The sequence below is a fragment of the Chiloscyllium plagiosum genome, unplaced genomic scaffold, assembly GCF_037043375.1.
Source record: "Chiloscyllium plagiosum isolate Xiang-an unplaced genomic scaffold, Cpla_swu_hap1 HiC_scaffold_18, whole genome shotgun sequence".
Taxonomy (NCBI): domain Eukaryota; kingdom Metazoa; phylum Chordata; class Chondrichthyes; order Orectolobiformes; family Hemiscylliidae; genus Chiloscyllium; species Chiloscyllium plagiosum.
In genome coordinates, this window is record NW_028270156.1 from 72,586,671 (window position 1) to 72,614,242 (window position 27,572).

The 27,572-nt window shown below is 45.6% G+C and overlaps 1 protein-coding gene across 1 annotated transcript in view; it reads left to right on the forward strand.

The window, feature by feature from the left end:
* LOC148147005 (low choriolytic enzyme-like) overlaps positions 1 to 27,572 on the forward strand; it is a 263,028-nt gene that overhangs the window by 25,933 nt on the left and 209,523 nt on the right. The window contains exon 4 of the mRNA XM_087996181.1: positions 19,090 to 19,164. Within this exon, the coding sequence (XP_087852307.1) occupies positions 19,090 to 19,164 (75 nt within the window). The remainder of the gene's footprint in view (positions 1 to 19,089; positions 19,165 to 27,572) is intronic.

The window sequence follows — 27,572 nt, forward strand, 5'->3', positions numbered from 1 at the left end:
TGTGCGAAATGATTCGGATCCAGGGATGGATGTTTACGATCAGGCCCCAATCCCACATCCTCTGTGCCCAGCCCTGGGATTGCAGAGCTGTGTCTGTATCCTCCTCTAGGTCCTTTACATGCAACTGCAACTGGTGATACAATTTCACTGAGTGTCCTACCCGGGTCCTAAGCTCCCGTAAGACCTCAGCCAAATGTGGGATGGGGGCTTGTTCAGGCTCCTGATATTCCCTGAGGGTGTCCCTGAATTTATCAGTAATTTGTATGGACTCGGGTTTCCGTCGTCGGACCTCTGAGATGTGAGCTTGCCCAACCGTGACTGGGCGCCTGGGGGTGAAGCAGAACTCGTGCTGGGGAATCGGGCACTGCAGTCCATTATACCAAAATGAGGTTTCAAGAGTGGAGACACAATATCGTCTCCCCCCCCCCCACCATACCCCGCCCTAGTGAAGTGGGGGCCCGTGGGTTCGATTTCAAGGGTGCAGCCCTTTGTTCGGTTGAACCCGCAGTCCGCTGTTTCACTCCTTCGTAAGGGGTAAGGGCAGATGGTAATTGCCTCCCGCTGCTTGCAGCCTGTAAGCGGCACCCACACAGCGCCGTTTCGAGATATGGCTGTGTGGTGAGCTAATCGATATTTGAGGAAATGGCCCCGACTCTGGGGTGACCACGGGGATCAGGAGGACAATCCCGACTCCTGTTGCCTCACTGACCTCAAAGTCGGGCATCACTGGGCATACTCTGGTCATACCCTTCAGAGTTCGGCTGTCGAGCGGCCCGGAGCGCCCCGCGAGTGAGGCCAGTTTGGGACTGTCGATCCAGTCGGGCAACTCCCCCCTTTGGACCTGGTCAAGATTATGCCAGATCTGGGCTACCATCCACAGGCCATACGCATGGCACAGCTGTCCCTCATGGTTATGGGCCGTGTTTTCCCTTTTCCGGTCTATAAGGCGGTTAATGGTGTGGGCATGTGTTTCCAGGACTGCAATGCCGTCGAGCTGGGTATATGCTCCCTCTTCCCCCAGGCGTGCCTGGTCTACCTGATTTGTGAGATACCTCTGTAGCAGGACCCTCATTACCCCTTTTAGTTGCTCGACCTTTTCGTTAAGGCCCTGGATGTCTAGGGAGTTTACTACGGATGTCCCCGTGTTGAGTCCTGTGAGAGCATCGTTGACTATGTCCCGTCTGTGTCGTTGTATGGATTGCCCCCATGGCATCTATGGCCCTCTCTATAACCTCCTTCCCCATCATGGTGTATAGGTTGCGTACCTGTGCTGTGCAATAGTCCGATACCCGGATGCCCGATATATTGACCAGCACAGACACGACCTCGTGTCAGACGTTGTCATAAAGGGCCTCTCCCTCATCCCACAATACCAGTCCCCCGCGGGCTCCGGTCCCAGAGAGGGGCATGGCAATATCTCGGGAGTCGTGGTCGGGGCAGGTGGAAAGCACAAATACAAAGAGACTACCACAGCATCAGTAGGCTCGTAATATCCGCAAACAGACAGATCCCGTACAGTAAAGGCATCAAAGGCCGGGGCAGAGGCGAGGTCCTCCGACATGGCACACATTGTCCCGAACATGCAACCCCCCAAGTCCATCGCCTCAGCACGCCGGAGGCAGGTCGGCCGCGGGTCGCGCTCCGACGTGCAGAATAAACAGAGTGTCTGTACGCCCGGGAGAACTTCCAGCCAGGCGTTGTAGAACGGGTCGATCACATCGGGCTTGTCCTTGGCAGGAATACAGATGGCGTCGGACGCGTTGAAGGCAACACCGTGGCGGTAGAAGTTGTCATATATTTCGGGGAAGGAACGCACTAGTCGTAGGGCGAAGAGGAGAGCAGGGAGGAGAGCGGTGCACCGGTGAAGCATGATCTGTGGGAAGAGAATGAGAGAGGCACCCTTACCAAGGGTGTAGGGTTAGTGTGTGTAGGAACCGGTCCACCCGTTGCACTGTAAGGAGAAAGAGGGGTGGTTAGAGTCGAGTCAAGGGTGGGAGTGTCTGTCCGGTCGGGGCTTAAGGGTAGGGCATAAGCTGGGACCAGTGTTTCCACCTGCCTTTTCCCTTCATGTCGACACAGGCGCACGTGTCGCTGGTGAGGATGATTTCGTGCGGTCCCAGCCACTGGGGGCGAAGCTGGGCCGGTCCGGGGCGGCCCTGACCAGGACTTTGTCCCCAACGCCGCGAAGGGGTTGGGCGGTTGCAGTTTTGTCTGGTCCCTAATGTCTTGCTGGTTGCGCGATCGCTGCTTTGAGGGTCTGGTTCATGCGTTCGACCATCCTGGAGCTCTGGGGATGGAACCGGATGTGGAAGCGCTGTCTGATGCCTAGGAAGCGGCAGGCCAGTTTCATTGCGCGTCCGGTGAAGTGCGTGCCCTGGTCTGAGTCAATCTGGAGGGGGCCCCCCCCCAGCGAGGGAAGATGTCGAAGGCCAGCACTCTGGCCACAGTGGCAGATGTACAGTCCCGTGAAATGGTCAACGATCACCAGGCACTACTTCTTGCCACGGCTGGGGGGTAGGGGTCCTGTGAAATCAACTTGGAGGTTCTCCCAGGGCCCCTTGGGCCGTGGCTGGTGCGCCAGGGGCATGCGCAGGGGCCGCCCTGGGTTGTGCTGGGCGCAGACAACGCATCGGTGGCAGTGTTTGGCCACATCACAGCCGAGGCCGGGCCACCACCAGTCAGTCTGGAGCCTAGCAAGCGTTCCGTTGCGGTCCGTGTGGTCTGGCTTGGTGTAGTTGCATCAGGGTCATTCTGATAGCCGTGGGTGCCACGACCCTGTCGCCGTGCCGCCAAACCCCATCAGGGCCGCAGGCTGCGCCCTTTGCCAGCCAGTCCTCTAACTCACCAGGCTGTGCGCAATTCTGGACGTCCAGGACATTCACGCCCCGGACCTCAGTAGCGGGTGCTGCATGCGCGGGCGGTAGCGATCCGCCCGCGGCGGCCTTGGCGGCCAGGTCGGCCCAATGATTCCCTAGCTGTTCAGTGGTGGTGGCCCACTGGTGTGCTTTGATTTTTATCACTGCAGCGATCAGGGGGAGGCGTGCGGCCACCATCAGGTCACGGACCGTATTTTCATGTTTAATCTGACCACCGCCGGCCGTGATAAAACCCCGGCGGCTCCATGCTGCCATGTAATCATGGACTACCCCGAAAGCGTACTGACTGTCGGTAAAGATGTTTACCCGCTTGCCTGCTCCCAGGCGGAGTGCGGCGGTGAGGGCGACCAGCTCCGCGACCTGGGTGGAAGTGTCGCCCCCCATCATTCCCTGTGCTCGGGTGGTCCCGGTATGGTCGACCACCGGCCATCCCGTTTGGTAGGACCCCTCGACAAGCCTACTTGAGCCGTCCACATACAAAGTCAGGTCGGGATCAGGGACCGGGCTGTCGGGCCTGGCAATGGTGGGGTTCCCCTACCGCGATAATCCCGTCGGCGGGGTTTGGCCCTGTGTCCCTAACGATCTGTATGGACTGGTCCTGGGGGAGGAGAACTGCCTCCCAAGTTGCCCTGCGGGCATCCAAGACCGTCCGGAGGCGGTCCATATTCAGGAGTTCAACTATCGTGTGTCTAGTGTGCAGTATTATCTGTCCGGACATAGTGACCGGCTCACACACCCGGACCGCCCATGCGGCACAATCCAGCGCCGCCACGCAGCGGTGCATGCCCTTCACGACCGGGGACTCCTTTGTGGAGTAGTAACCTTCTGGTCTCATGTGGTCGCCTGAGGTTTGCGTGACAGCAGCGCTGAAAACCCCCCCCCCTCGAGTCCGTAAAAGATGTGGAAGGGCTTCGATAGGTCGGGGAGGCGCAGGGCCGGGGCGCTGAGGAGATGGGACTTTAACTTAGAGTAAGCGTCATCCTGTTTGGGTCCCCATACCACCCTCTCCGCTCCCGGCCTGCCCCCCTTCACCAGGCACTGAATGGGTTCGGCAATAGTGGCGAAATGTGCAATGAAGGGGCGGCAGTAGTTAAAAAGCCCCAAGACGCGGCGGATTCCCCTGACTGTGTCCGGCCGCGGCATGTCGGCGATGGCCGACTTGCGGTCGGCGGGTAAGGTCTTGCTCCACTGGCTGATGTCGTGTCCCAGGTAGCGGACTTTAGCCAGTCCGACCTGGGCCTTCGTGGGGCTTATTTTGAATCCTGCCCGTGCGAGTGTCCGCAGGACGGCGGTCAGGGCCCCCAGGTGTTGGCGCACGTCCATGGACGCGATCAAAAGGTCGTCTACATATTGTAGGAGGGTGCTCGAGAAGGGGGAGAGGTCGCACCCCTCCAGGGTCCGGCTCATGACAATGTGGAAAATGTTAGGGCTATTGTGGAAGCCCTGTGGCAGGCGGGTCCATGTGTACTGCCTGTCCCGCAGCGTGAAGGCAAACTTGTCCTGTGAGTCACGGTGCAGGGGGATGGACCAAAAGCCATTTGCCACGTCCAGGATCGTAAATATTCGATGTGAGGGTTCGAGGCCATTGAAGATGGTGGTCGGGCTGGCTACGATAGGGTGTTCTTTGGAGGTGACCCTATTGAGTGCCGTGTAGTCGATGGTGAGCTTGTAGCTGCCATCCGGCTTCCGGACTGGCCATTTAGGGGAGTTGGTGGTGGACACTGGCGCAGGACGCCGTGTCGCGTGAGTTCGGCAACTATTGCCTCAGTGGCGCGCAGCGCCTCAGGTTTAATCGGGTATTGTCGGTGCGGGGCGTGTACGGGCCCGTGTATCCGCTCAGGAGGAGAACAGACGAGGCTGCAATCCTGCTTGCTCGTGGCCCACACCTCCGGGACTAGTTGGCAGACGGCTCCGAAGGCACCGTCCTTGGCCCAGTCCCGGGCGATGGGCACACTGGGTGCAAGTGTAGCGACGGATTTAGTGGGCACCCATCTCCCCTTGTGGGAGCTCTTGTGAAGATCGCGGGATGTCCACAGGAGGCGACGGTGAAACGCATCCACCACCGCCCCCAGCTCGCCCAGGAGGTCGATACCCATAATCGTCCCCTCCAAGTTTGGGCAAACCCAGAAATGTACGGGGAGTAAAATGTTGTCTACCTCTAAGAGGACAACTCGCTTCGGCATGCAATAACCGAGCTCCCCCCAACTCCTTTAATGGAAATGGAGTGGTGGGTTGAGGGAAGGTCGAGGTCGGTGAGGGAGACCGACGCCCCCGTATCAATCAAAATCTTGCATGATGTAGGTCATCTTAAGGCGGGGGTTATGGGCAAGTATCGTGGCCCGTCCTCTCTCCCCTCCTCGGGGGTATATTCAACTTTTACCGGGACTGCACGGGCATAGCCCGAGCACGATTCCCAGGGGGTCCTGATTGTCCGTGAGCCCCTCCCAGTCCCAGGTGGGGGACGGCGGGGCGCTGGGTGCATCGGTTAAGGCTGGTAAAACCGTACGGGCAGCAAGCGCCTGGGCTTCTAGATGCTCCGTTGCCTGCTGCTTCTTGTCTTGGACATAAAGCTGAACCTTGCCGGCAAGCCTGACGTGTGCCTGCAGCACCAGGACGCAAGCTTTCTCGTACCTATCTTTCTTCTGGCGGGCCCACCACTCGCGCTGTACATCCAGCGAGTCAGCGGGTTCCCAGCCTGAGCGAAGCATAGCCTTAATAAGTGTCTTCTTGTCGGCTATAAAACGGGTAAGGGAACCCTCTGGCCCCCAATCTAGGTCTTCAGCCCCACTTCCACCCATGGTAGGGGCGCAGCGGGTGTAACGTAACAGAAGCTAATTTAAAGTAAAGCTAGCAGGCGTACTAAAGGATGTCGCTGGCACTGCTTATTAATCTCCCAGTCGGGGAGCCCACTCCCTGTAAGTCGAACCCTAGCCCCGCGGGTCAACCTGGGCAGGGGTGGGGATAGTTACAGACGGGGCGCGTGTCGATTCCTGAGCATGCAACCCTGGGTTTCCGTGAGTCTCTCTCTCACCGCCTGACGTTCAGCGGCCGTGTGTACCCCACAAACACTGGGCATGAACCAGGGGCCCGAGTGCAAGGGGGGGGGGGCGTGAAGTCAGACCTAACCGCACCTGATCCTACAGAGGCCAATACCTCGGGACCGCAAGGTCAATGGGCAAAGCGTATAACTGCCGGTTGGCCCAAAGGCCCCGGGTCTCGGGCTGGTTTGGAGGATTTCCCTTCTTGTAGCGCGCGTAGACCTCCCAGCCTCTACTGCGTACTGAAACCGGGCTCAACATACAATGGGGTCCCCTAACTCCCACTGCAGAGGTCAAGCAGGAAGGCTTGTTTGGTCGGTTTATAAACAGGGGGGGGTCAATCTGTTGGGGTCTCGTACCTAAAGTCGTCAGTCCAAGGATACTCCGTCAGTCACAGTAGCACATTGACAATAAAAGACAATAATAACAATCACGCACACTCTTACTAGTGATCCGCGACCCCCAATCGCCCACCCGCGAAGGATCACTCACACACACACTTTTAAAGAGTACTCTACTGTTACACGACTGCCGGACTCACTCTGTTCACAGGTTCAGATAACGGCCGGCAGTGAAGTCCCTTGCAGGGCACTGGGAGACTTTTACGCGAGAAGTAAAAGAGTAAAGATACTCCCCCAGTGCCGTCGCAGGGATCCAGCAGCCGTCGTTAACCAGGACGAAGCCCACAATTGTTAGCGCGGATGAAAAGATATCAGTCCGAGCCCAAAGTGCGGTTCAACAATCGGTAACGTTTATTGCTACAGTAACACCGGCGGAGACCAACCGAGGTCCGAATCTCGGCTGCTCTGCTCTTCCCGCGCGCAGCTACATATATACTTTTAGTTGTTAGGATGTGTGGAATTTGAGGATGAATGGGATGATAGTTCCCCATCATCACTGGAGTAGGTGCAAACAGTATGTTTCCTGCCGTCCCAGGAGAGTTGCAGGGCACGCACAATAGGGTGCTAATTGGTTTATGTAAAACGGGTCCGGGTATTATCTGCTTGTCTCTCTCTGTGAGGGCAGGGGCTAGCACCCCCCTTTGTTCCCTTGGGGTGTTGGTGTGTATTGGTCTGTCCATTCCTGTCTGGTGGATGCCTGTCCTTTGTGTCAGGGTGGCTCCATATCGATGGGTATGGGTGTGTTTCAGTCAGTCTCTTGATGTGATTAGGAGATGGGTTTCCATATTAATTAATTCCGGAGTTTTGGTCCATGAGTCATGGGTAGTGTTGGTCTAGTGTGGATTTTATCTCTCCTCTGTCTCCTATCTCCCGGTTACGTGGGCGGACCGGCAGCTGCTGTATTCTGTGGGTTTAAAGCTGCGACTGCTGTTTAAAACACAAAATGAATTCTTATAGTTTCCTGATGTAGGCATAGTCGCGTGGCAAAAGCAGGGCGGCTCTGATGCCCGCTTGCAGAGGGATATGGACCGGGTGCTGGCAGGTGGGACTAGATTGTGTTGGGATATCTGGTCAGCATGGACGGGTTGTAACGAAGAGTCTGTTTCCATGCTGTACATCACTATGACTCTATGACTCTAACCTCAGTCTACATAATGGAGCACCTCTTATCTCACCATGAATTGCACGTACCAGCACTTTTCCTGGCAACGTTCCTTCTGAGTTCTGTATCCCCACATTTCTCAACATCAAAGATTGACATGATCCCATATCTCCTTAATATTGTAACGTCTTTACCTGCTGTTCCTGGCCTATGTGAATAAACCTTACCTTCACAAGTAAATGGTTTAAGAAGATCTGGCACTTCCTCGTCAGCCGACCTCTGACCAGGTTGTACATTCCGGTGCAGCTTTTTAGCTTCCACTGTACTTTCTTTTACCACTTTAACAAAATTCACTGGTTTAACCTGTTTTCCTACATCTGTCTTCCCAGTGCTTTTTCTAACCCACCAACACTGCTACTTCATGTGGCCTACTTTATTGACGTGAAAACACTGTAGCTTTTTAACTTCTCTTTCCTTTTCATGGGTTTCCTTTATACCCTGTGGTAAGCTATTTTTGCTATCTTCACTGAGATCTATGTTTCATAAATCAAAACTTTGATTTATGTGCCAACTCATACTCATCAGCAATATCAGATACTAACCTTGTTGTCTTAACGCTCTGCTCTTTCGCAAGTTCTCACTACCTCAGGAAGTGAATTTTTGAATTCCTCCAAAATAATTGTCTAAGACCTTCACATGTTTGATCTATTTTTAATGCCATTATCCACCTATCAAAATTGCTTTATTTGATCCTTTCAAACTCCACTGTATGTTTGACCAGAGTAGATTCATGAAACATTGTCTGTAGGTTTCTGGCACAAGCTCATATGCACTTAAGGTGGCTTTCTTCACCTCCTCATACTCCTCAAGTATCTCCTCTGATTTTGATGCAAATATCACACTTCCTCTACACACACTGGATCAACAAAGCCCATATGGTCACTGGCCACTCCATTTGTTTTGCCACTTTCTGTAATGAGTTGAAAAAGGCTTCTACATCTTTCTCAACAAGTTTAGGCAATGTTTGGATATATTTAAACAGATCACCACCAGGCATTTGGCTACGATGGGTTCGCTCATCCTCACTATCTTCCTCAATTCTATCTTCTCCCTTCACCTCCATCCTTTTAAGCCGGCTTTCCTGTCAATTTCTGCAGTTCAAACTCTCTCTTTCCCTTTCTCTCTCTTTTTTTCCTTTTCTCTCTTTTTTTTCTTTTTTCTTTTCTTTTTCCTCTGCCAAAGTGACTCTTTTTGTTTCGAAAAGTGATTATTTCCTTTTTTTTTGTTCTGTAAGGAGATTTCCTCTGATATTAATCATTATTCAAACTGTTTTGATTCTTTTTCATGTTCAAGCAACCTCATCTTAATTTAATTCTAACCATTTCCAAAGATTCTGATGGCATTTCCAGCAAATTTGAATGCTGTGGTATTGCTGTAATTACTTCTCCTTTCCTCACGGATGAAGGCAACCCCAACTCCAGCTTGTCTGCCATTTCCAACAGCTTTGCCTTGCTCACCTATTGTAAAACCCATAAAGTCACTTCTTCCACTCCCAGAAAACCCTTGGTGACCGAAGGAGTCATTACTGCACCAAGCACTGTTTTAAACCAATTGAATTCAACACGTGGAACAAAAGACACTAAAACCTGCCAGATTTGAATCCAACAACCCTAAACCCAAATTGGAATTATAGAATCGATCCCCACAAGAGCCACCAATTTGTTATGGACCAGGCCAGACCCCCTCAAAATATTTAAAGAAGGTAGCCTAGACCCTAACTTTTTCTTATTTTAGAGCCAGATGTGAAGTGAATATTCCAGGTGTGATACAGCTGGGAAATTACTTCGCTTTAAGCAAAACACAATGTATTTAAACACTACAGTTGAAACACGAACAAAAGAAAACGGAACTTTGAATAACTTAATTATTGGAAAACATAATCAACCCGAGACAGCAACTTAACTAAGGAGCGGTTCCAGTAACATCCCATAAACACACCCCTTGGTAAAAAGGTAAGTTGAAACACAGTTTCTTGCAGGTAGGAGAGAACAACTTCTAGAGAGATTTCAGATAGAAAAGTCAGTCAAGAATTATTTGCTGAAGCATGGAACCTTTGTGGAATGCAGCATCTTCTGACTGTCACAGCTAAACCCAAATAGAAAAATTCTGAATTGGGAAAACTGGCAACTCCCCTGCCATTGTTAAACTAGAGACTTCATCACCTCTGCCTTTACGACTTCTGTTGAAAAAAACCCAAGGACAAAATAACCTTTTTAAGGTGCAACATTGTCACACGACACTCCAGTGAAAAAAGTGCCAGCCTTGCCTTTTGCTTAAAACCTCCATTGCCGGCAACATCCTGGTAAATCTTTTCTGAGCCCTCTCCTGCTTGATAATATCCTTCCTATAACAGGGTGACCAGAACTGGACTCAGTACTCCAGAAGAGGCCTCACCAACATCCCAACTTCAATACTGAAAAGTCTGAACAATGAAGGCAAATGTGTTAAATTCTTTCTTAACCGCCTTATCCAAATGTGATGCAAACTTCAAAGAATTATGTACCCCGAGGTCTGTCTGTTCTACAGCACTACCCAAAGCTCTACTTGTGATTGTACATGTCCTGCCCTTATTTGTTTTACCAAATATAATACCTCTCATTTATCTAAATTAAATTCCATCTACTACTCTCAACCCATTGACTCAATTGATCAAGATCTCTTTGTTATCTTAGTCCACAATGCCACTAATTTTGCAAACTTACCACGGCTTCTATATTCTCATCTAAATCATCTACAATATGGTGGAATAATGTGTACCGAAAATCATATTTTGAAGAATAAATGTTGTAGAAGACTTCATTAAAGTGCTCATTTTACTTAAAAACAAAAATAAATGGATGTTGATCATGTTTTGATTCTGGACAGATATTTGTTCTACTCTAGCTGAGGGTTGTAAATAGAGTCATAGAGATGTACAGAATGGAAACAGACCCTTCGGTCCAACCCGTCCATGCCGACCAGATATCCCAACCCAATCTAATCCCACCTGCCAGCGCCCTGCCCATATCCCTCCAAACCATTCCTATTCATATACCCATCCAAATGCTTCTTAAACGTTGCAATTTTACCAGCCTCCATCACATCCTCTGGCAGCTCATTCCATACACGTACCACCCTCTGCGTGAAAAAGTTTCCCCTTCGGTCTCCTTTATATATTTCCCCTCTCACCCTAAACCTATACCCTCTAGTTCTGGACTCCCCGATCCAGGGAAAAGACATTGTCTATTTATCCTATCCATGCCCCTCATAATTTTGTAAACCTCTATAAGGTAACCCCTCAGCCTCCGACGCTTCAGGGAAAACAGCCCCAGCCTGTTCATTCTCTCCCTATACCTCAAATCCTCCAACCCTGGCAACATCCTTGTAAATCTTTTCTGAACCCTTTCAAGTTTCACAACATCTTTCCGATAGGAAGGAGACCAGAATTGCACGCAATATTCCAACACTGGCCTAATCAATGTCCTGTACAGCCGCAACATGACCTCCCAACTCCTGTACTCAATACTCTGACCAATAAAGGAAAGCATACCAAACGCCTTCTTCACTATCCTATCTACCTGCGACTCCACTTTCAAGGATCTATGAACGTGCACTCCAAGGTCTCTTTGTTCCCTAGGACCTTATACACTTAATGGTAAGTCCTGCTAAGATTTGCTTTCCCAAACTGCAGCACCTCACACTTATCTGAATTAAATTCCATCTGCCACTTCTCAGCTCATTGGCCCATCTGGTCCAGATCTTGTTGTAATCTGAGGTAACCCTCTTCGCTGTCCACTACACCTCCAATTTTGGTGTCATCTGCAAACTTACTAACTGTACCTCTTATGCTCGCATCCAAATCATTTATGTAAATGACAAAAAGTAGAGGGCCCAGCACCGATCCTTGTGGCACTCCACTGGTCACAGGCCTCCAGTCTGAAAAACAACCCTCCACCACCAGCCTCTGCCTTCTACCTTTGAGCCAGTTCTGTATCCAAATGGCTAGTTCTCCCTGTATTCCATGAGATCGAAGTTTGCTAATCAGTCTCTCATGGGGAACCTTGTCGAACGCCTGACTGAAGTCCATATAGATCACATCTAACTTTCATTTTTTTGAATATATTTTTATTGTAAAAGGTTTTTCTTTTGAATATTACAACAAATGCAAAGCCAAAAATTTAATCCAACATTATAAAGGAAACCCATTAATTACATAAATAAAAATTAACTAATAACTAAGCTAAAAAGGAAAATCTTAACAATAATAGTCATGATAATAAACATAGCACAGCTCAGTAAAACAAAGCAATAGCCCTCGGACATTGAATGCATAAGTTCATATGTTCACAGTTCCTCCCCTCTGGATGCCAAATCCATTACATAGAATTGCCATGGCTATATAAAGGCTCTTATTAATATGGCGGAAAAATCTGTACCCAGGTAGTCCAAAAAGGGCCGCCATGTCTAATAGAAATTCTTGGTTTTATGGTGCGTCATACTCGTAAGAAAGTCCAGATGGATGTGCTCCATGACTAGATTACTCTAGCCCGTCAGCCCTGGGGGATTTTCCGAAACCCACTCTAATAGAATGTTCTTTCTGGCACAAAAAATAAGGAAACTGAAAAGCCTTTTTTTGTATGCATCTAATGAAAGAGAATTAACAAAGCCAAGAAGAGATACTGGGTCCTTTTCTCCCTCCATCCCCAAGGCCTTCTCTACCGCTGTGCTGCAGTATGCCTGCAGTCTGTGGCAGGACCAAAGACAATGACCATGTTCACTTTACATTTAGGACACACTGGAGATGCTCCTGCTTTAAATTTAGCGAAGCAGTCTGGGGCTAGATGAACCCTGTAGAGAATCTTCAGTTGCAAGGCGTAGGTCCTGTTGCAAATTGAGATCTTTCTTGCATTTTCCCAAATATTCTCCCATATTTAGAAGAGATATCAACGTCCAACTCCCTCTCCCATACCTTACAGAACCATTCAATCTCATCCCAGGGACCCTCTCCCAACAGATGATAAGCATTGCTAACAGATAATGTACCCTCAGCAATCAACACCCTTTCTCCATGTCGGACCTATAAGGATCAGTTAAAAGTGTGTTATGTTTTTGTATGAAGTTTCTAATTTGAAAGAAACGAAATAAGACCCTACTGGACAATTCATCTTTCTGAGCCAACTGGTCAAAAAACATCAGTATGTCCCCTTCGAATAAATCATTCAGGCAAAACATGCCCCTAACTGCCCATAGTTTAAACCTAGAATACATCATCCCTGGCTGAAAGCCTGGCATACCATCTATGGATGTCAAAAATGATATTTTGGCGATATTGCCCTCACCTGACGCATTGCCCTCCACACCTTGACAGTTTAATGACAGTTGGCAATATTCCTTAATTGTTCTCATTTTGTCTAGGAACGGCAGGCTAACAAAGGGGCATCTTGCCTGACATGCTTCGATGTCTGATCAAAGTGAGTGAGGGTCCACCTGGGCTCAATCATTCAAATAAGATAGCAATGAGCTTAACTGGTAGACTTTGATATCTGGGAGGCCCACTCCTCCCAGTCTGTAAGGTCAATTTAATTAGGGGTCATTTGCAATACCAGATAAAAGAACTAAACCAGGTGTTCAGTCTTCTAAATATTTGCTTAGTAAAAGATTAGTGAAGCATTTGCATAGGATACAACAGGCGGGCAGAATGTTCATTTTAATGAGAGCTATCCAATCTAACAAAGAGATCGGAAGCACCTCCTATCTACGAAGGTTCTGCTTGATTCTGTTGAATAAATGGGAAAAATTGGCTTTAAATAGCTGATCAAAAATGGGAATAATAAGAGGGGTGGCACGGTGGCTCAATGGTTAACACTGCTGCCTAACAGCACCAGGGTCCCAGGTTCGATTCAAGTGTCTCCCCGTGTCTGCGTGGGTTTCCTCCATGTGCTCTGGTTTCCTCCCACAGTCCAAAGATGTGCAGGCCAGGTGAATTGGCCATGCTAAATTGCCCATAGTATCAGGTACATTAGTCAGAGGGAAATGGGACTGGGTGGGTTACTCTTTGGAGGGTCGGTGTGGACTTGTTTCCACACTGTAGGGAATCTAATCTAGAGAAAGCTCTCCTGCGACCATTTGAGGGGGAACTGAGATCGCTCTCAGGATCAGGAATTCAAGGGAGACCACCCATGGGCATGGCCTCTAACTTCACAAAATTGATCTTATAACCTGAGAAGCCACCAAGTAAATTGATGCATTGTATCAGGTGTGATACTGAGACTGTTGGGTTTGATAAGAAGACAAGAACGTCATCCGCATACAGTACGATCTTATGTGACTTTGTCCCCACTTCTGGAGGTTATATTGGCTCCACTTGCAGTTCAATTACCAGTGTGAAAAACAATGGTGACAAGGGACACTCCTGTCGACTGCCTTACAAATATTAAAATTGCTTGACCATACACCAATGGTGAGGACCACAGCAAGAGGATCACTACACAAAACCTCTGCCCACCTGATGAAGGTCTCTCCCAGGCCAAACTACTTCAAAGTATGAAAACGATATGGCCACTTGACCCTGTCAAATGCCTTTTCCGTATCTAAGGAGATCACCCCAATCCCTCTGCCAATTGCTGCTGACATACTCAGATCATGTTAAGTACTCTCCTGACATTATCTGTCGATCTGCGAACTTTTATGAACCCCATCTGGTTCGCCTTAATTATGGAGGGCAGTACAGTTTCTAGCCTTAATGCCAGAGTCTTGGATAGAATTTTGAAGTCAAGATTCAGGAGTGAAATGGGTCTACAGGAAGCACAGGCCTTCGGGGCTTTTCCTTTTCTCGCTTCCCTTAGAGATGGTGGGAGGAGGCCACGACTATGTGAGTCATTAAACATACTAAGCCTCAGCCCTGACAATATACTTAGAATTTCCTTATAAAACTCACTGGGGAGCCCATCAAGACTTGGCGCCTGCCCATTCAGGAGCTGCTTCACAGCCTGCTGCACCTCCTGCTGTGACAATGGAGCATTGAGGAGAGACTTTTGTTCAAAGGTCACTCCAAGAAGGTCCAAATTCTTAAAAATGGCTCCATCCTAACCTGCCCACTCTCACAGCTTTCAGATTGGTATAATTCAGAGTAAAATTTCTGGAATGCTGCATTAATCGTTTTAGAATCGCAGGTCAAATTTCCAGTGTACTGTCTGATCGAAGTAGTGGCTTGGGGGGCACTACTTTTTCTGGCAAGGTATGTTAGGTACTTGCCCGGCTTATCTCCGTGCTCAAACAGCCTTTGACTTGCAAATTTAAGTTCCCTCTTGGCTGCCTATGTGAGCATGGAGTTCAGTGTAGACCAAAGTACCGTGATCTTCTGCAGTTTAACCAATGAGGACCTGTCAAAGTATGCCTTTTCAGCTATTTTCAGATGCGACTCGAACAAACGTTGCTGCTCACCCATCTGTCATTTCTTACTGGCTGAATAGGAAATAACCAATCCCAGAGCATAGTCTTTAGCTTTTTGCCAAAGAATGGATGGGCTACTGGCCGAGCCTGAATTAATATCTAAAAAAGCCCTGAACTCAGTAGAAAAGAATTCAATAACCTTGCTATCCGGGAGGTTGAAGGGGTCCAGTATCCATTGCTTTTTGCCTACTATGGTATCCTTCCTCTTAACCATGAAATACACTGGGGCATAATTGTGAAATTGCCAAATGTACATGATGCCACAGAGTCCAGATTTGGTGCAGGGGTCAGGAAAAGATGTATCCTGGTATGGCATTTAGGTGGGTTAGAAAAGAATGTGAACATCCTGCCAGTAGGGTGAAGGTGCCTCCAAACATCTACCAACCCCAATTCAGCACTCAAATCCCTTAATTGTTTAGATCGCAAAGAAGATATCGGCGGGCCTTTGGGCAATTTGTCTATCGAAGGGTCTTGAAATCCCTCCTACGATGATATGTTGAGATGCAAGATTAACCAGTCTAGAAAGTGTGTCTGTCAAGAATTTAAGGGGTGGTCTGGGGGACAGTAAGCATTTAAGATCCCATATTCTTCCCCATGTATCAAAGCTTTAAGGATTACAAACTTTCAATTGTATCTTTAATGCACTCTAATAATTTACATGGGAGATTTTTTATAACCAAAATGGCCACCCCCTACTCATATTGAAAGATGAAAATTAAATCCTGTCATACCCGTTCTGTTGCAGCTTCAAATGCTCTGCATCATCCAAGTGTGTTTCTTGTAATAAGGCAACATCCACCCTCTCCGTTTTAAGACTGGAAAGTACCTTAATGACTGCCTTTAATATTCCAGGTGCACCACTTAAACACATCCTTAGCCATAACCTTCCATAGCACCATCTAGATTCCAGAGAGGAAGAACCCAAGCTACAGATCACTGAGCTTTCATCCAAAGAAATCCACAAAATCCAAAACTACACCCACTAAAATAACTACAGCCAGCAAATCTACAAAACTTCCAAAAACTATGGATAGCAAAAACAGAAAAACAAAAAAAAATCACCAAAGGCACTGATTGGAGGAATTTACCTCCCACTCAAAGGGGGTACCTATACACCCTACAACCCTACTAACCATCCCAACCGCCCTCTCAACTCCTACAAGCTAGGGTCGTGCCACATATACCAACAACCTGCTGGATAGAGAAAAACACCCAAGAGCAAGGTTAGTATTATAGACAAGTAAACTAAAAATAAATATGTCACCCATCCCTTAACATAACTTAGAAATTAAAGATAAATACACTATCCATCCCGGACATCTACCAACTTATTCACGCAACTTATTACCAGAAAGGAGACTCCACCAAGTCCTTTTTAAAGAAGAGCTAACCCAAACGACTCTGCTCTCTACGTCTATTCTGCCGTTGAACTTAAGTCAACGTGTCCGCAAAGTTCTTCACTTTCTCTGGCGAATGTATGGATCCATTATGATTGATCTGAAGCACCACTGGATATCTTAATACTGGATCCCAAGCTCTCTCAATCTCCTGGACGCCACTGTGGGACTTCCTTTTCCAGACCACTGCTGCCGAGTAGTCTTGAAAAACCATGACCCTGGAGCCGCCACATACCAATTGTCTCGGGTCCCTCCCCTGGGCTCTAGAGGCTTACATAATCCTCTGCTTGTTTTTATAATGATTAAACCTTACCAGGACAACGCGTGGGTGCTAATCCACACCTGGTTTTCGTGCCACGATCCAGTGGGCTCTTTCAATTGTTATCCTCCCCTTCTCAGCCTCCAAACCAAGGAACTCTGGGAGCCACTTCTCAAAGAACTTCACCGGCTGCTCACCTTCAATCCCCTCTGGTATGCCAACAACACGCAGGTTCTTTCTTCTGTCCATGTTTTCGAGATTGTCCAACAGATCACGGATCTGTGTTTCCAGCGTTTCAGTCTGGCTCTTGGAGGAGTCAGTCTCTGTTTTTACCCCTCATCGTCCTTTTTCACAAGTCTTGCAGCATAGCAGATACAGAAGCCAGCTTCTCGATTTTTTTTCCTGGATCTGTCTCCCCAGGACCTCACAAGTTTGGCCAGCTCCTTTATCAAGGTCTGGTAAGTAAGCAAGCATGCTGCTTCAGAGGGCTAGATCCTGGCTCTAGGTGAGCTTTCTCCTTTCTTCAGCTGCAAGGACTGAGGTAAGTCGATTTTTTTCAGGTTTCCAGCTCCTTTACTGTGTTTTTGCACAGTAAAGTGTTTGGAATGGGTTCTGGCTCTGTCGGGTCAGTGTTGTAGCCCAGCAAATGCGATCCCAACAAGATGCGGCCATCTTGGATCCCCCAACTTTCATTTTTAAAATAAACATAATGAGAGCCCAGGGACCTGCAGAATAAAGCCATACAATTCTTTGGCTTTGAACAAATAACGAACTTGTCTATATAATAACAGAACAGTAATGCAATACTCCACAGATATACAGCTAATTTCTAACATCCAGAGTTAAGCTATAAATATGGGTAGTAGTCTGTGATTGAATGTACCACATTGCCCATCAAATAGCAAATGTGATCAAGACAGATTATGTGGATTTTTCAGCAATTCCTCCCAGATGTTAATGACCCATCAAATATCATTGAACTTCATAAAGAATTATATTTCCTCACTTTTGCTGACTTGGTCTTGAAAATCCCTCTTAAAAGCTGCTCAGTCGTGGACTCCCTCGGTGACTGCTCCTGTTCAGATTGGATCCACAAAAGGAAGTTTAAACTACCCTTGATTCAGAAAAACACACTTTATAACTTAAGCATAAGCCAGCTCTTCACTAATAGTTAGCTGTATTGAGCCAGTTCTGCCCTGAATTTTCTCTTAAGCTCCATTATTGCTCAGTTGCATCAAGAAAATACTGCTTGTGAGATTCTTAACTCTAACTCCCTCAGCTTTACCAAAGTATTAATGCTCACATCTCCTGGCCTCTTGTAGTTTCCCCCAACGCAGAGGCAGCAATGATCTTCCTACTTTCTGAGATCCTCAGACCATCTTCGAAGTCCTGACTCCAACAGTTAGCTGCCAATTAATTCATAAAATTTATTCCTGAGTTCTGACATCACAAAGCTACCTGATTGCTCAAGACTTCTCACTGAGTGTGCCACATAAAGTCTTTGTCATTCAGGTGACTTCCCAGTAGTATGACTAATTGCAGCACTTCTAACACTGAGTCTACATCTCTCACCTCCTATGACATTCTCCTGCAATCCTCTACCTCCTGAACCTGTCATAAATTACCAATTACAAACCCTGCAATAATCCCCTTTGCTATTGCTGGGCGGCTTTGAATGTTAATAATATTTTGAAACAATGAAATGCAGCACTTTTGGAATGAAGTACTTTAAAGACTACATTCTCAGAGAATGCTGCAAACAGGTTTTTCTCACCACTGATAATCTTGTGTAGTTTAGAAAAAATAATGACTTTAACAGGTTGACAAGACCATTGCATTTTTAAGAGTGACATTTGTTATATTGTATTGTCTGTAAAGAACTAGGAACTAATTAATCAGGGATCAATTTCATTAGTATTCCAGTGGGCCGCATGCATGGCTGCATAACTGATGAGTTAGTAATACACATGGGACAATGCCAGGCTGCTAGCTCATGGCAGGTGAGAAACAAAGAACTCCTTTTTCCCCAAGCTAAAAGGTGTGATTGTTTCAACATCTGGGAACAAAAAGACCACTTAAACATAATTTAAGAATTGTCAATATGTCTATCATAAAGCAATGTGCAGAATACTGTCTTTAAGGAAATGCACTGACAGGATCACAGCTACAGAGAGGCTGAGATGAAGAGTTAGACTATATTAGAGTTTTAAATTTAATCAGGACTGCAATTGGGATGGAATACCAAATTTGGCTTTTGGGCCTTGGATTAACAAAATAATTGTTTTAGTTTTTGTTTTCACTTGGCTACAAGTGGATAGATATTGGAGTTAAGTATGTTTGAAGAAAATGATGAGATTGAATCTGGATTTTTCCTCATACACCATGACAAAACTTTAGTAGGTAAAGTCAGTGATTAATGGTCAGTTCAGAAATGCTATTGGCAGAAAAATGTCTGTTGTGTGTAAACATTATAACATTTGATATGAATTATTAAAAACTGCATCTTTAATTTTGGTTCATTTCAGATGATTTACAAGGCCAATGGAACATCAGTGACCCAGATATTTTCAGTATTATATTGCAAGTCAACAAAGAACTGTGTAAGTTTTATATTAAGATTGTAGTAGCATGTAGATATTTTGGATAGTTAGGTGATGTGGATGCTGTTTTATATAATGAATCAATAGATTGTATTGTATTGTGGTATTTGGTGGTTCTCAACTAATGGTGACAAGATTATTTACAGGTTGCAGAGAATTACATAGGAAATTTTTTTAAAAAGGCAGTTTGGTTTAACCAGTTTATGCATACATTTATAGTCTGCTCATGCATCTCCCTAACTGTCCTCATCTAAATTTGCTATCTTAACTACCTGTTCCCATCTCCCTCACATGTTTGTCCAGCTTTCCCTTGAATGCATCCATATTTTTGCTACAATCATTTTGTGATAGCAAGTCCCACAGTCTCACCACTCTTCTAATGTGGTAACTAACTTCTTTCTGAATGTCCCACTGGATTTCTTGACCTCTAATTACGCTCTGGTAGATCATTACAAAGGTTTCCTTTTCCTGTCAATCCTTCCTGAGATGTATACCCACACATTCTAATATCATCCCTGTAAGTCTTTTCTGTACTATCTCTGTAGCTCTATATCCTTTCTATAATATGGCAAATCGAACTGCACTCACTACTCCAAGTGCAGTGTAACAATGACAGATTTAGTATAAACTCTCCTCCAGTTCTCAATTCCATCCTGAAATAAAGTAACTTAATAATTGGTTTTCATTTTTTTGATAATCTGTGGTACAACTTAAGGCCTCCTGTATTTGTGATTCCTTTGCTCCTCTAGCCCCATCTAGATTTGTACCTTCCTACCAAAGTGTACATCGAATTTAATTTGCCAATTATTTGCAGAGTCTTCAAGTTTACTATTATCTTCCTGTAAGTTGTTGCTGTCATCTACAATAGTGACCATTCTCCCGCACACCCCTAGAATTGGTGTCACCTGCAACTACAGAAAATGTGCTTCCGATTTAGAAGCCTAATGGAATTCATGATCAGCAATAGTCTCAGCACAGATCCTGTCTGCTGTTATTTCCCACTTTATGCTATTCTGAATAATTGCTTCACTTGCAAACTAGGAACAACAGTAGGCCATTCTGCTCCACCCTTCAATAAGATAATGGCTGATCTGATTATAACTTCAAACCCTTATTCCCACTGTAGTGACTGAAATGAGGCGAGCCAGAAAAACCTCATAGAAGATGAGATCCCTAAATGGGGCTTTTAATCTTGTCCAATCAGGGATCCTTTGCTGACAGATAAGAGTAGGAGTGTTAGGTATTCTGTTCGCATTGAGAGCTGGCTCTGAGAGAACTGGATCAGTGTCAAGGACTGTCCACATGTAAATAAGGGGTGACTTAGTGATGGGTTGCCAGCCCCTGTGGAGTTATCTCAGTGGCAGTGAGAAAAAAAGCATGTTTTTGAAGAAATGTTTTTGCAACAGTAACCTTGAAGAAGGGCTAATGCCCGAAACGTCGATTCTCCTGTTCCCTAGATGCTGCCTGACCTGCTGCGCTTTTCCAGCAACACATTTCCACATCTTTAGTAGGCCTCAGGCGAAGCAATGCTGAAATTTTCTGCATTCTATTTATATGCTTGGGTTTCTTTGGGTTGGTGATGTCATTTCCTGTGGTGATGTTATTTCCTGTGGTGAAGTCACTTCCTGTTCCTTTTCTCAGGGGGTGGTAGATGGGGTCTAACTCGATGTGTTTGTTGATAGCGTTCCGGTTAGAATGCCATGCTTCTAGGAATTTTCGTGCGCGTCTTTGTTTGGCTTGTCCTAAGATGGATATGTTGTCCCAGTCGAAGTGGTGTCCTTCCTCATCCATATGTGAGGATACTAGTGAGAGAGGTTCATGTCTTTTTGTGGCTAGTTGGTGTTTACGTATCCTGGTTTTCTGCCTGTTTGACCAATATAGTGTTTGTTACAGTCCTTGCACGGTATTTTGTAAATAACATTAGTTTTGCTTATAGTCTGTATAGGGTCTTTCAAGTTCATTAGCTGCTGTTTTAGTGGGTTGGTGGGCTACCATGATGCCAAGGGATCTGAGTCATCTAGCAGTCATTTCCAAGATGTCTTTGATGTAGGGGAGAGTGGCTAGGGTTTCTGGACGTGTTTTGTCTGCTTGTTTGGGTTTTTTGCTGAGAAATCGACTGTGTTCATTGGGTACCCATTCTTTTTGAATACATGGTATAGGTGAATTTCCTCTGCTCTGTGTAGTTCCTCTGTGCTGCAGTGTGTGTTGGCTCGTTGAACTAATGTTCTGATGCGGCTTCATTTGTGGGTGTTGGGATGATTGCTTCTGTAGTTCAATATTTGGTCTGTATGTGTTGTTTTTCTGTAGACGCTGGTTTGAAGTTCCCCATTGGCTGTTCGCTCTACTGTGACATCTAGGAACAACAGTTTGTTGTTGTCTTCAATCACTGCCTAAATGTCTTCAGTACAAACCTCCTTTTCACACCCCACTAACCATAAGAATAGCAGAGCAAAACGGCCGCAGAATGCTTAGAGAAATGATTAATAATGTCCACAACAGACTCCGTAAATACTACTGGGAAATTGTATATCAAAAATCTTTACTCAGTCATGCAACTGACCGTGAATGGACAGACACAGTACAACAAGCCATGGATATTAGACAGCAACAAACAGAGAAAATGAAAAAAACTAGATCTGCAAACAAAATTAGACAAACTTACACAAAGTAACAATGATGACAACACAGAAGCATGGATAAAAAACTTATCTGACTGACCCTTAACAGACACTGAAAAAGCCATCTTAGTAAGAGGATTAAATTACAACTGCCAGGATGCGGACAAGAAAGATTTCTTAGCAGCATTAGAAACAACACTAAACGATAACCAACTCACAGAAGAAACGAAACAATCCATCAGACAAGTAGTCACACCAACATTTAAGTAGAAAAATGGAAGGAAACACACTCAATACACAAGAAAGGAAAGCACCGGAGGGACTAAAAAAAGATAAAAACATTGTTATCGTACGTGCAGACAAAGGACGCTTGATAGTCATTCTAAATCGAAGAGACTACATTGTAAAAGCAAAAGCACTACTTACAGATATCAACACTAACCAACAAGTGGCGATAGACCTGACCCCACGACTAGAGAACCAAATCACAGCCCTACTCAAAAAATTTCAGAAATCTGGACAAGTATATAAGACCGACTTCCAAAAAATGAAACCAGATGGATCCAACACACCACGCTTCTATGGATTACCCAAAATTCACAAACCAGGAGCCCCCCTCAGAATCTCACTACCTGGAAACACCAACTTACAGATTGGCCAAGGAGCTACACGAAAGACTAAAACATTAGTAGAAGGCTCACACCACTCCATCCACCACACCCAAGAATTCCTGAAGACCATCAAAGACACTAAGATAGAAGAGGATGAAATAATGGTCCCCTTTGATGTAACAATCAACATTACTTCAATCAACATTAACCTGGCCAAGGAAACACTGTCTACACCATTAGAAGGGACCCAAAGACATATACCAAACACCACCAACTTCATCAACGAGGAGAATATCATCAAGCTAGTGAACCTATGCCTTACCACCCACTTCAGCTTTAACAACAAAACCTACAGACAAACCAATGGAACACCCATGGGATCTCCGATATCAGAGTTCTTAGCAGAGGCAGTAATGCAGAGACTTGAGCAAACAGCTCTGCAAACCATCCAACCCAAACTCTGGGTCCACTACGTGGATGACACCTTTGTCATCACTAAATGAAACAAGTTAGAGTAAACCTTCAAGACCATCAATAATACCCTCTCTGGCATAAATTTCACTAAAGAGGAGGAAAACAACAACAAACTGTCGTTCCTAGATGTCACAGTAGAGCGAACAGCCAATGGGGAACTTCAAACCAGCGTCTACAGAAAAACAACACATACAGACCAAATATTGAACTACAGAAGCAATCATCCCAACACCCACAAACGAAGCCACATCAGAACATTATTTCAACGAGCCAACACACATTGCAGCACAGAGGAACTACACAGAGCAGAGGAAATTCACCTATACCGTGTATTCAAAAAGAATGGGTACCCAATGAACACAGTCGATTTCTCAGCAACAAACCCAAACAAGCAGACAAAACATGTCCAGAAACCCTAGCCACTCTCCCCTACATCAAAGACATCTCGGAAATGACTGCTAGACGACTCAGACCCCTTGGCATCATGGTAGCCCACAAACCCACCAACACACTAAAACAGCAACGAATGAACTTGAAAGACCCTATACATACCATGAGCAAAATTAACATTATTTACAAAATACCGTGCAAGGACTGTAACAAACACTACATTGGACAAACAGGCAGGAAACTAGCCACCAGGATACATGAACACCACCTAGCCACAAAAAGACATGACCCTCTCTCACTAGTATCCTTACATACAGATGAGGAAGGACACCACTTCGACTGGGACAACACATCCATTCTAGGACAAGCCAAACAAAGACCCGCATGAGAATTCCTAGAAGTATGGCATTCCAACCGGAACGCTATCAACAAACACATTGTGTTTGACCCCATTTACCACCTCCTGAGAAAAGGAACAGGAAGTGACTTCACCACAGGAAATAACATCACCACAGGAAATGTCATCACCAACCCAAAGAAAGCCAAGCATATAAATAGAAAGCAGGAAATTTCAGCATTGCTGAGGCCCACTAAAGATGTTACCTAGTTTCTGGGAAGTGAAGATCCTTTAATGTGTAAGGCACACCATGATCTCAAGTGAGATCTGGTGTTGACATGCGATGCCCCCACCTCTGCCCCCATATGGCATCAGGGTAGTATTAGCTGATTGGTGTCCCAATAGAGAGGAATGCCCAATCGCTTATACATTCCAGGGTTTTGGCTATTGCAGGGCATAAATGTGCCCAGGTAGAGCAGGAAGGTTTGGCCTTCATATTTGCAGTCAAGAAGTTCCAGTAAATCTTTACAGATGTAAATTTGTAATAGTCATGGACCACAAACCCTGCAAGGTAAACTTTAAGATACAAGGCAATGTTGCCCATAGCTTCAGGCCAAACTCAACCCTGGCATCCACCCCTGGCCATCAGATTCAACTGCTCATCAACATCTTTATTTTGGAAACCCTAATGATTTAGTTCTCCTGAAATGATAAGAATGATGGTTGGTTTTATTCCCTAACCCAGAAATCCTCATCCTTAAATACTAGGTGCGTGTAATTACAAGTTGGAACACCATCTGGGATGCCAAGTAGCAAATGCAAACGCATTGAGATGTTAATTGCTGACAGATGCACCACCAGTGGCACCGCCACTGGAAGAGTATGTGATGGTTTTAAATTTTCTGGACATGCTTCCAGTCATAGATATTGGACACAGAAAGATCCAGTCCTGGCAAGACTGAAACAGCTGGTGATGATAGGGAAAATAAAAGGGCCACCACAACCAGCATTGAAACCATTTTGAACTCACAGAGACCAGATCAGAGTAGAGGATGTCATTATTGTTATGGGAAGTAAGTGTGATTGTCCTGAGTAAAGGTCACTGCCAGATACTGGCTAAACTCCAACAGAGTCATTCAGGGTTTCCAAAATAAAGATGTTGATGAGCAGTTGAATCTGATGGCCAGGGTTGGATGCCAACATATCTGCATTGGTGGGGCAGTTCCCAGAGTGCCAACAAGGACAAAAATTACTGCCCGCAGCTCCCCCACATTCATGAGAATGGCTGGGTAAACCCTAGACTCAGTTACATATCGACTAGTCAGGCCCTTTCATGGGCTCAATGTTCTTAATCATTGTGGACACTCTCACAAAGTTGTTGGATATGAGTAGAGTTCATTCGTCCAACACGGGGACGACAATAGAAAAACTGCGCATCTTTTGCAACACATGGACTCCCAGAATTGTTGATAATGGGCCATTGTTGATCAGCAAGGAATTTAAGTATTGCCTGAAGTTGAATGGGATTGGATATATAAGGATAGCTCCATACCATCCATTGTCCAATGATCTGACAGAAAACATTCCAAACTTTGAAGACAGGCTTAAAGAAACAGCTTACAGCTCCACTGGATACGAAACTATCTTGGTTCCTATTTGGTAGCAGGCCACCCCTGACGCAACTACAGGGACAGCTCCAACAGAGTTGCTAAAGGGGAGAATTCTCTGCACAAGGTTAAATCTGATCTTCCTGGACTTGGGTGGCGGGAAACAGCATCAGGATTGCCTATGCTGCACATAAGATGTCACTAAGTGAGAGAGACATTTTACTTTAGGGGATGAAATCTTGAGGAGGAGCAATGGAAAGCCCTGCACACGTAAGAGGCATGGTCGACAGGAGGTCAGGTCCAGTGACTTATAAAGTTTGTGTAGGTGGGGCATCCCTGAACAAGCATGGGGCTATATGCAAGCTGAAAACTTGCAAACAAGGTGGGAACAAAACATGATCGGCTTCTCAACAGCCTTCCCGACTGTTCTAGAACCTGTGGGTTCCAACACTGGGTCAAGCATTGAAGATACCTTGGAATCTGAAATGGACAAGGTGGGTGTCTCTATCTCAATACCTTTGTTGCCTGAAGAAGAGAATGAATTTCTTTTGAGATGCTGCAGGGTCAAGTGGTGAGCTACTGTGCATTTCACGCTGCCCATATCAGAGGCATAATTGTAGGAACCTGACCTAGTGATAAAACACCCCAGGAGGAGCTACAAAATAAAAACTGGCCTATGTCCTTGGATTCAGAGGGGTAGGGATGTAGTGATTGTAATGAGATCAGCCAAGTGGACCTTATATAATACGAGTTCCCTGATTGGGGGGGTTAATCTGGTCCAATTAGGGAACCCTAGCTGACAGGTAAGAACAGGAATGTCTTGACAATATGTTTGTTTGTCAGTTGGCTTTGGTGGAGCTGGATCAGTGTCATTGACTCTCCATGTGTAAATAAAGGAAGACTTGGTGTTTGGATACTGTGGAGTGACTTCACCTATCTAAGCCTTTATAATCGCCTTCAGCTTTCTGCTGAAGCAAACTTGATTCCTGACTCCCCATTCTTAGATCTTGTTCATTAAGGGAGCACTGTTTCGAAGGCCTTGTGAAAATCCAGATAAACTACATCTACTGCATTTCATTAACTACAATTCCAACTGTTTACGCAAAATATTTAGAGTGATTTTCCCTTTTTGAAATCTGTGACTATTCATTATCCCATTTCTCACTTCTACATGTTCTTATTTTCTCTTTCCTAATAGTGATTATGTTATGTTTCCTACCATCACTATTAAACCAACAGGTAGACAAATCTCTACACATATGCTGACCCTTTCTTAAATATAGAGAATTCACAAGTTATCTTCCAGGCCCCTGATATTTCTTTGAAATTATTATCATGTGTATTGTAGTGTGGAAGTTTTCCACGGAGTTGATGTCGATGACAGTTTCAGGGAACTATAGAAAAGATTAAAAGGAGACTTGAATTATTAAAAAGGAAGGGTTTTAGTACGGCAATGACTGAAAGATCACATGCACTGGTCAGTGAGACAAATAAGAGAGTAAACATCTAAAATCAACACATAAATAGTGAATGGAGGGATTTTCTTACCATGTAAAAGATTTCTTGACATGGAATATTCTACCAAAATCAGAATTTGTCCTTGTTTGTAAATGGAAGTAAACATATCAGGTGTGAATGATGGAAGGGTTTGGGCTAAATGACCAACTCTAAGTGTGCAGGAGACCAGAAAGCTTATTTGTGTTATAAAACTAAACATACTCAGTCTGTTTTCACAAGATTGAGCATAGTTGATTACAAATCAAAATGTGAATGTGTGGCATAAACTATAAATGTTTTGAATTTTGCTGCCTTTTGAAAAATAATTATTCTGCAACATTACATGACATTTTTGAGTACTGTATCATTTCTTTTGCATATTTCATTTGAAAGAAATTTGACCACACATTTTGTTGGACACATAGATCTGGCTTTGTAGTACCTTTCATCTCTGACATGTCCGGTTAATGCTGTGGCCTGCCCATTTTTTTTTCTAGTTATTGCTGATGCTAATGCAGTTCAGAGTTAGTTGTTATGCTGTGCTACCAAAACATAAAGAGGAACCTCTATTTTTCCTATCCTCATCCTTTTTAGTTTTCTCTTGCCAACTTCTCTCCGAAAGAACTATGGATGTTGTAAATCAGAAACAAAAACAGAGGCTTCTGGAAAAGCTCAGCAGATCTGGCAGCTGCTGTTAAGAGAAATCAGAGTTGATGTTTCAGGTCTAGTGACCTTTTCTCTGAACTAATAGTAGCTAGGAAAATATCGTTTTATATGCAAAAGTTAGGATGGGGGAGGAGGTGAGGAGTAGGCAGGGATAGAGCCAAAAAAGAAAAATCAAAAGTATTGGACAGACAGAAGAGTTGATAGTAAA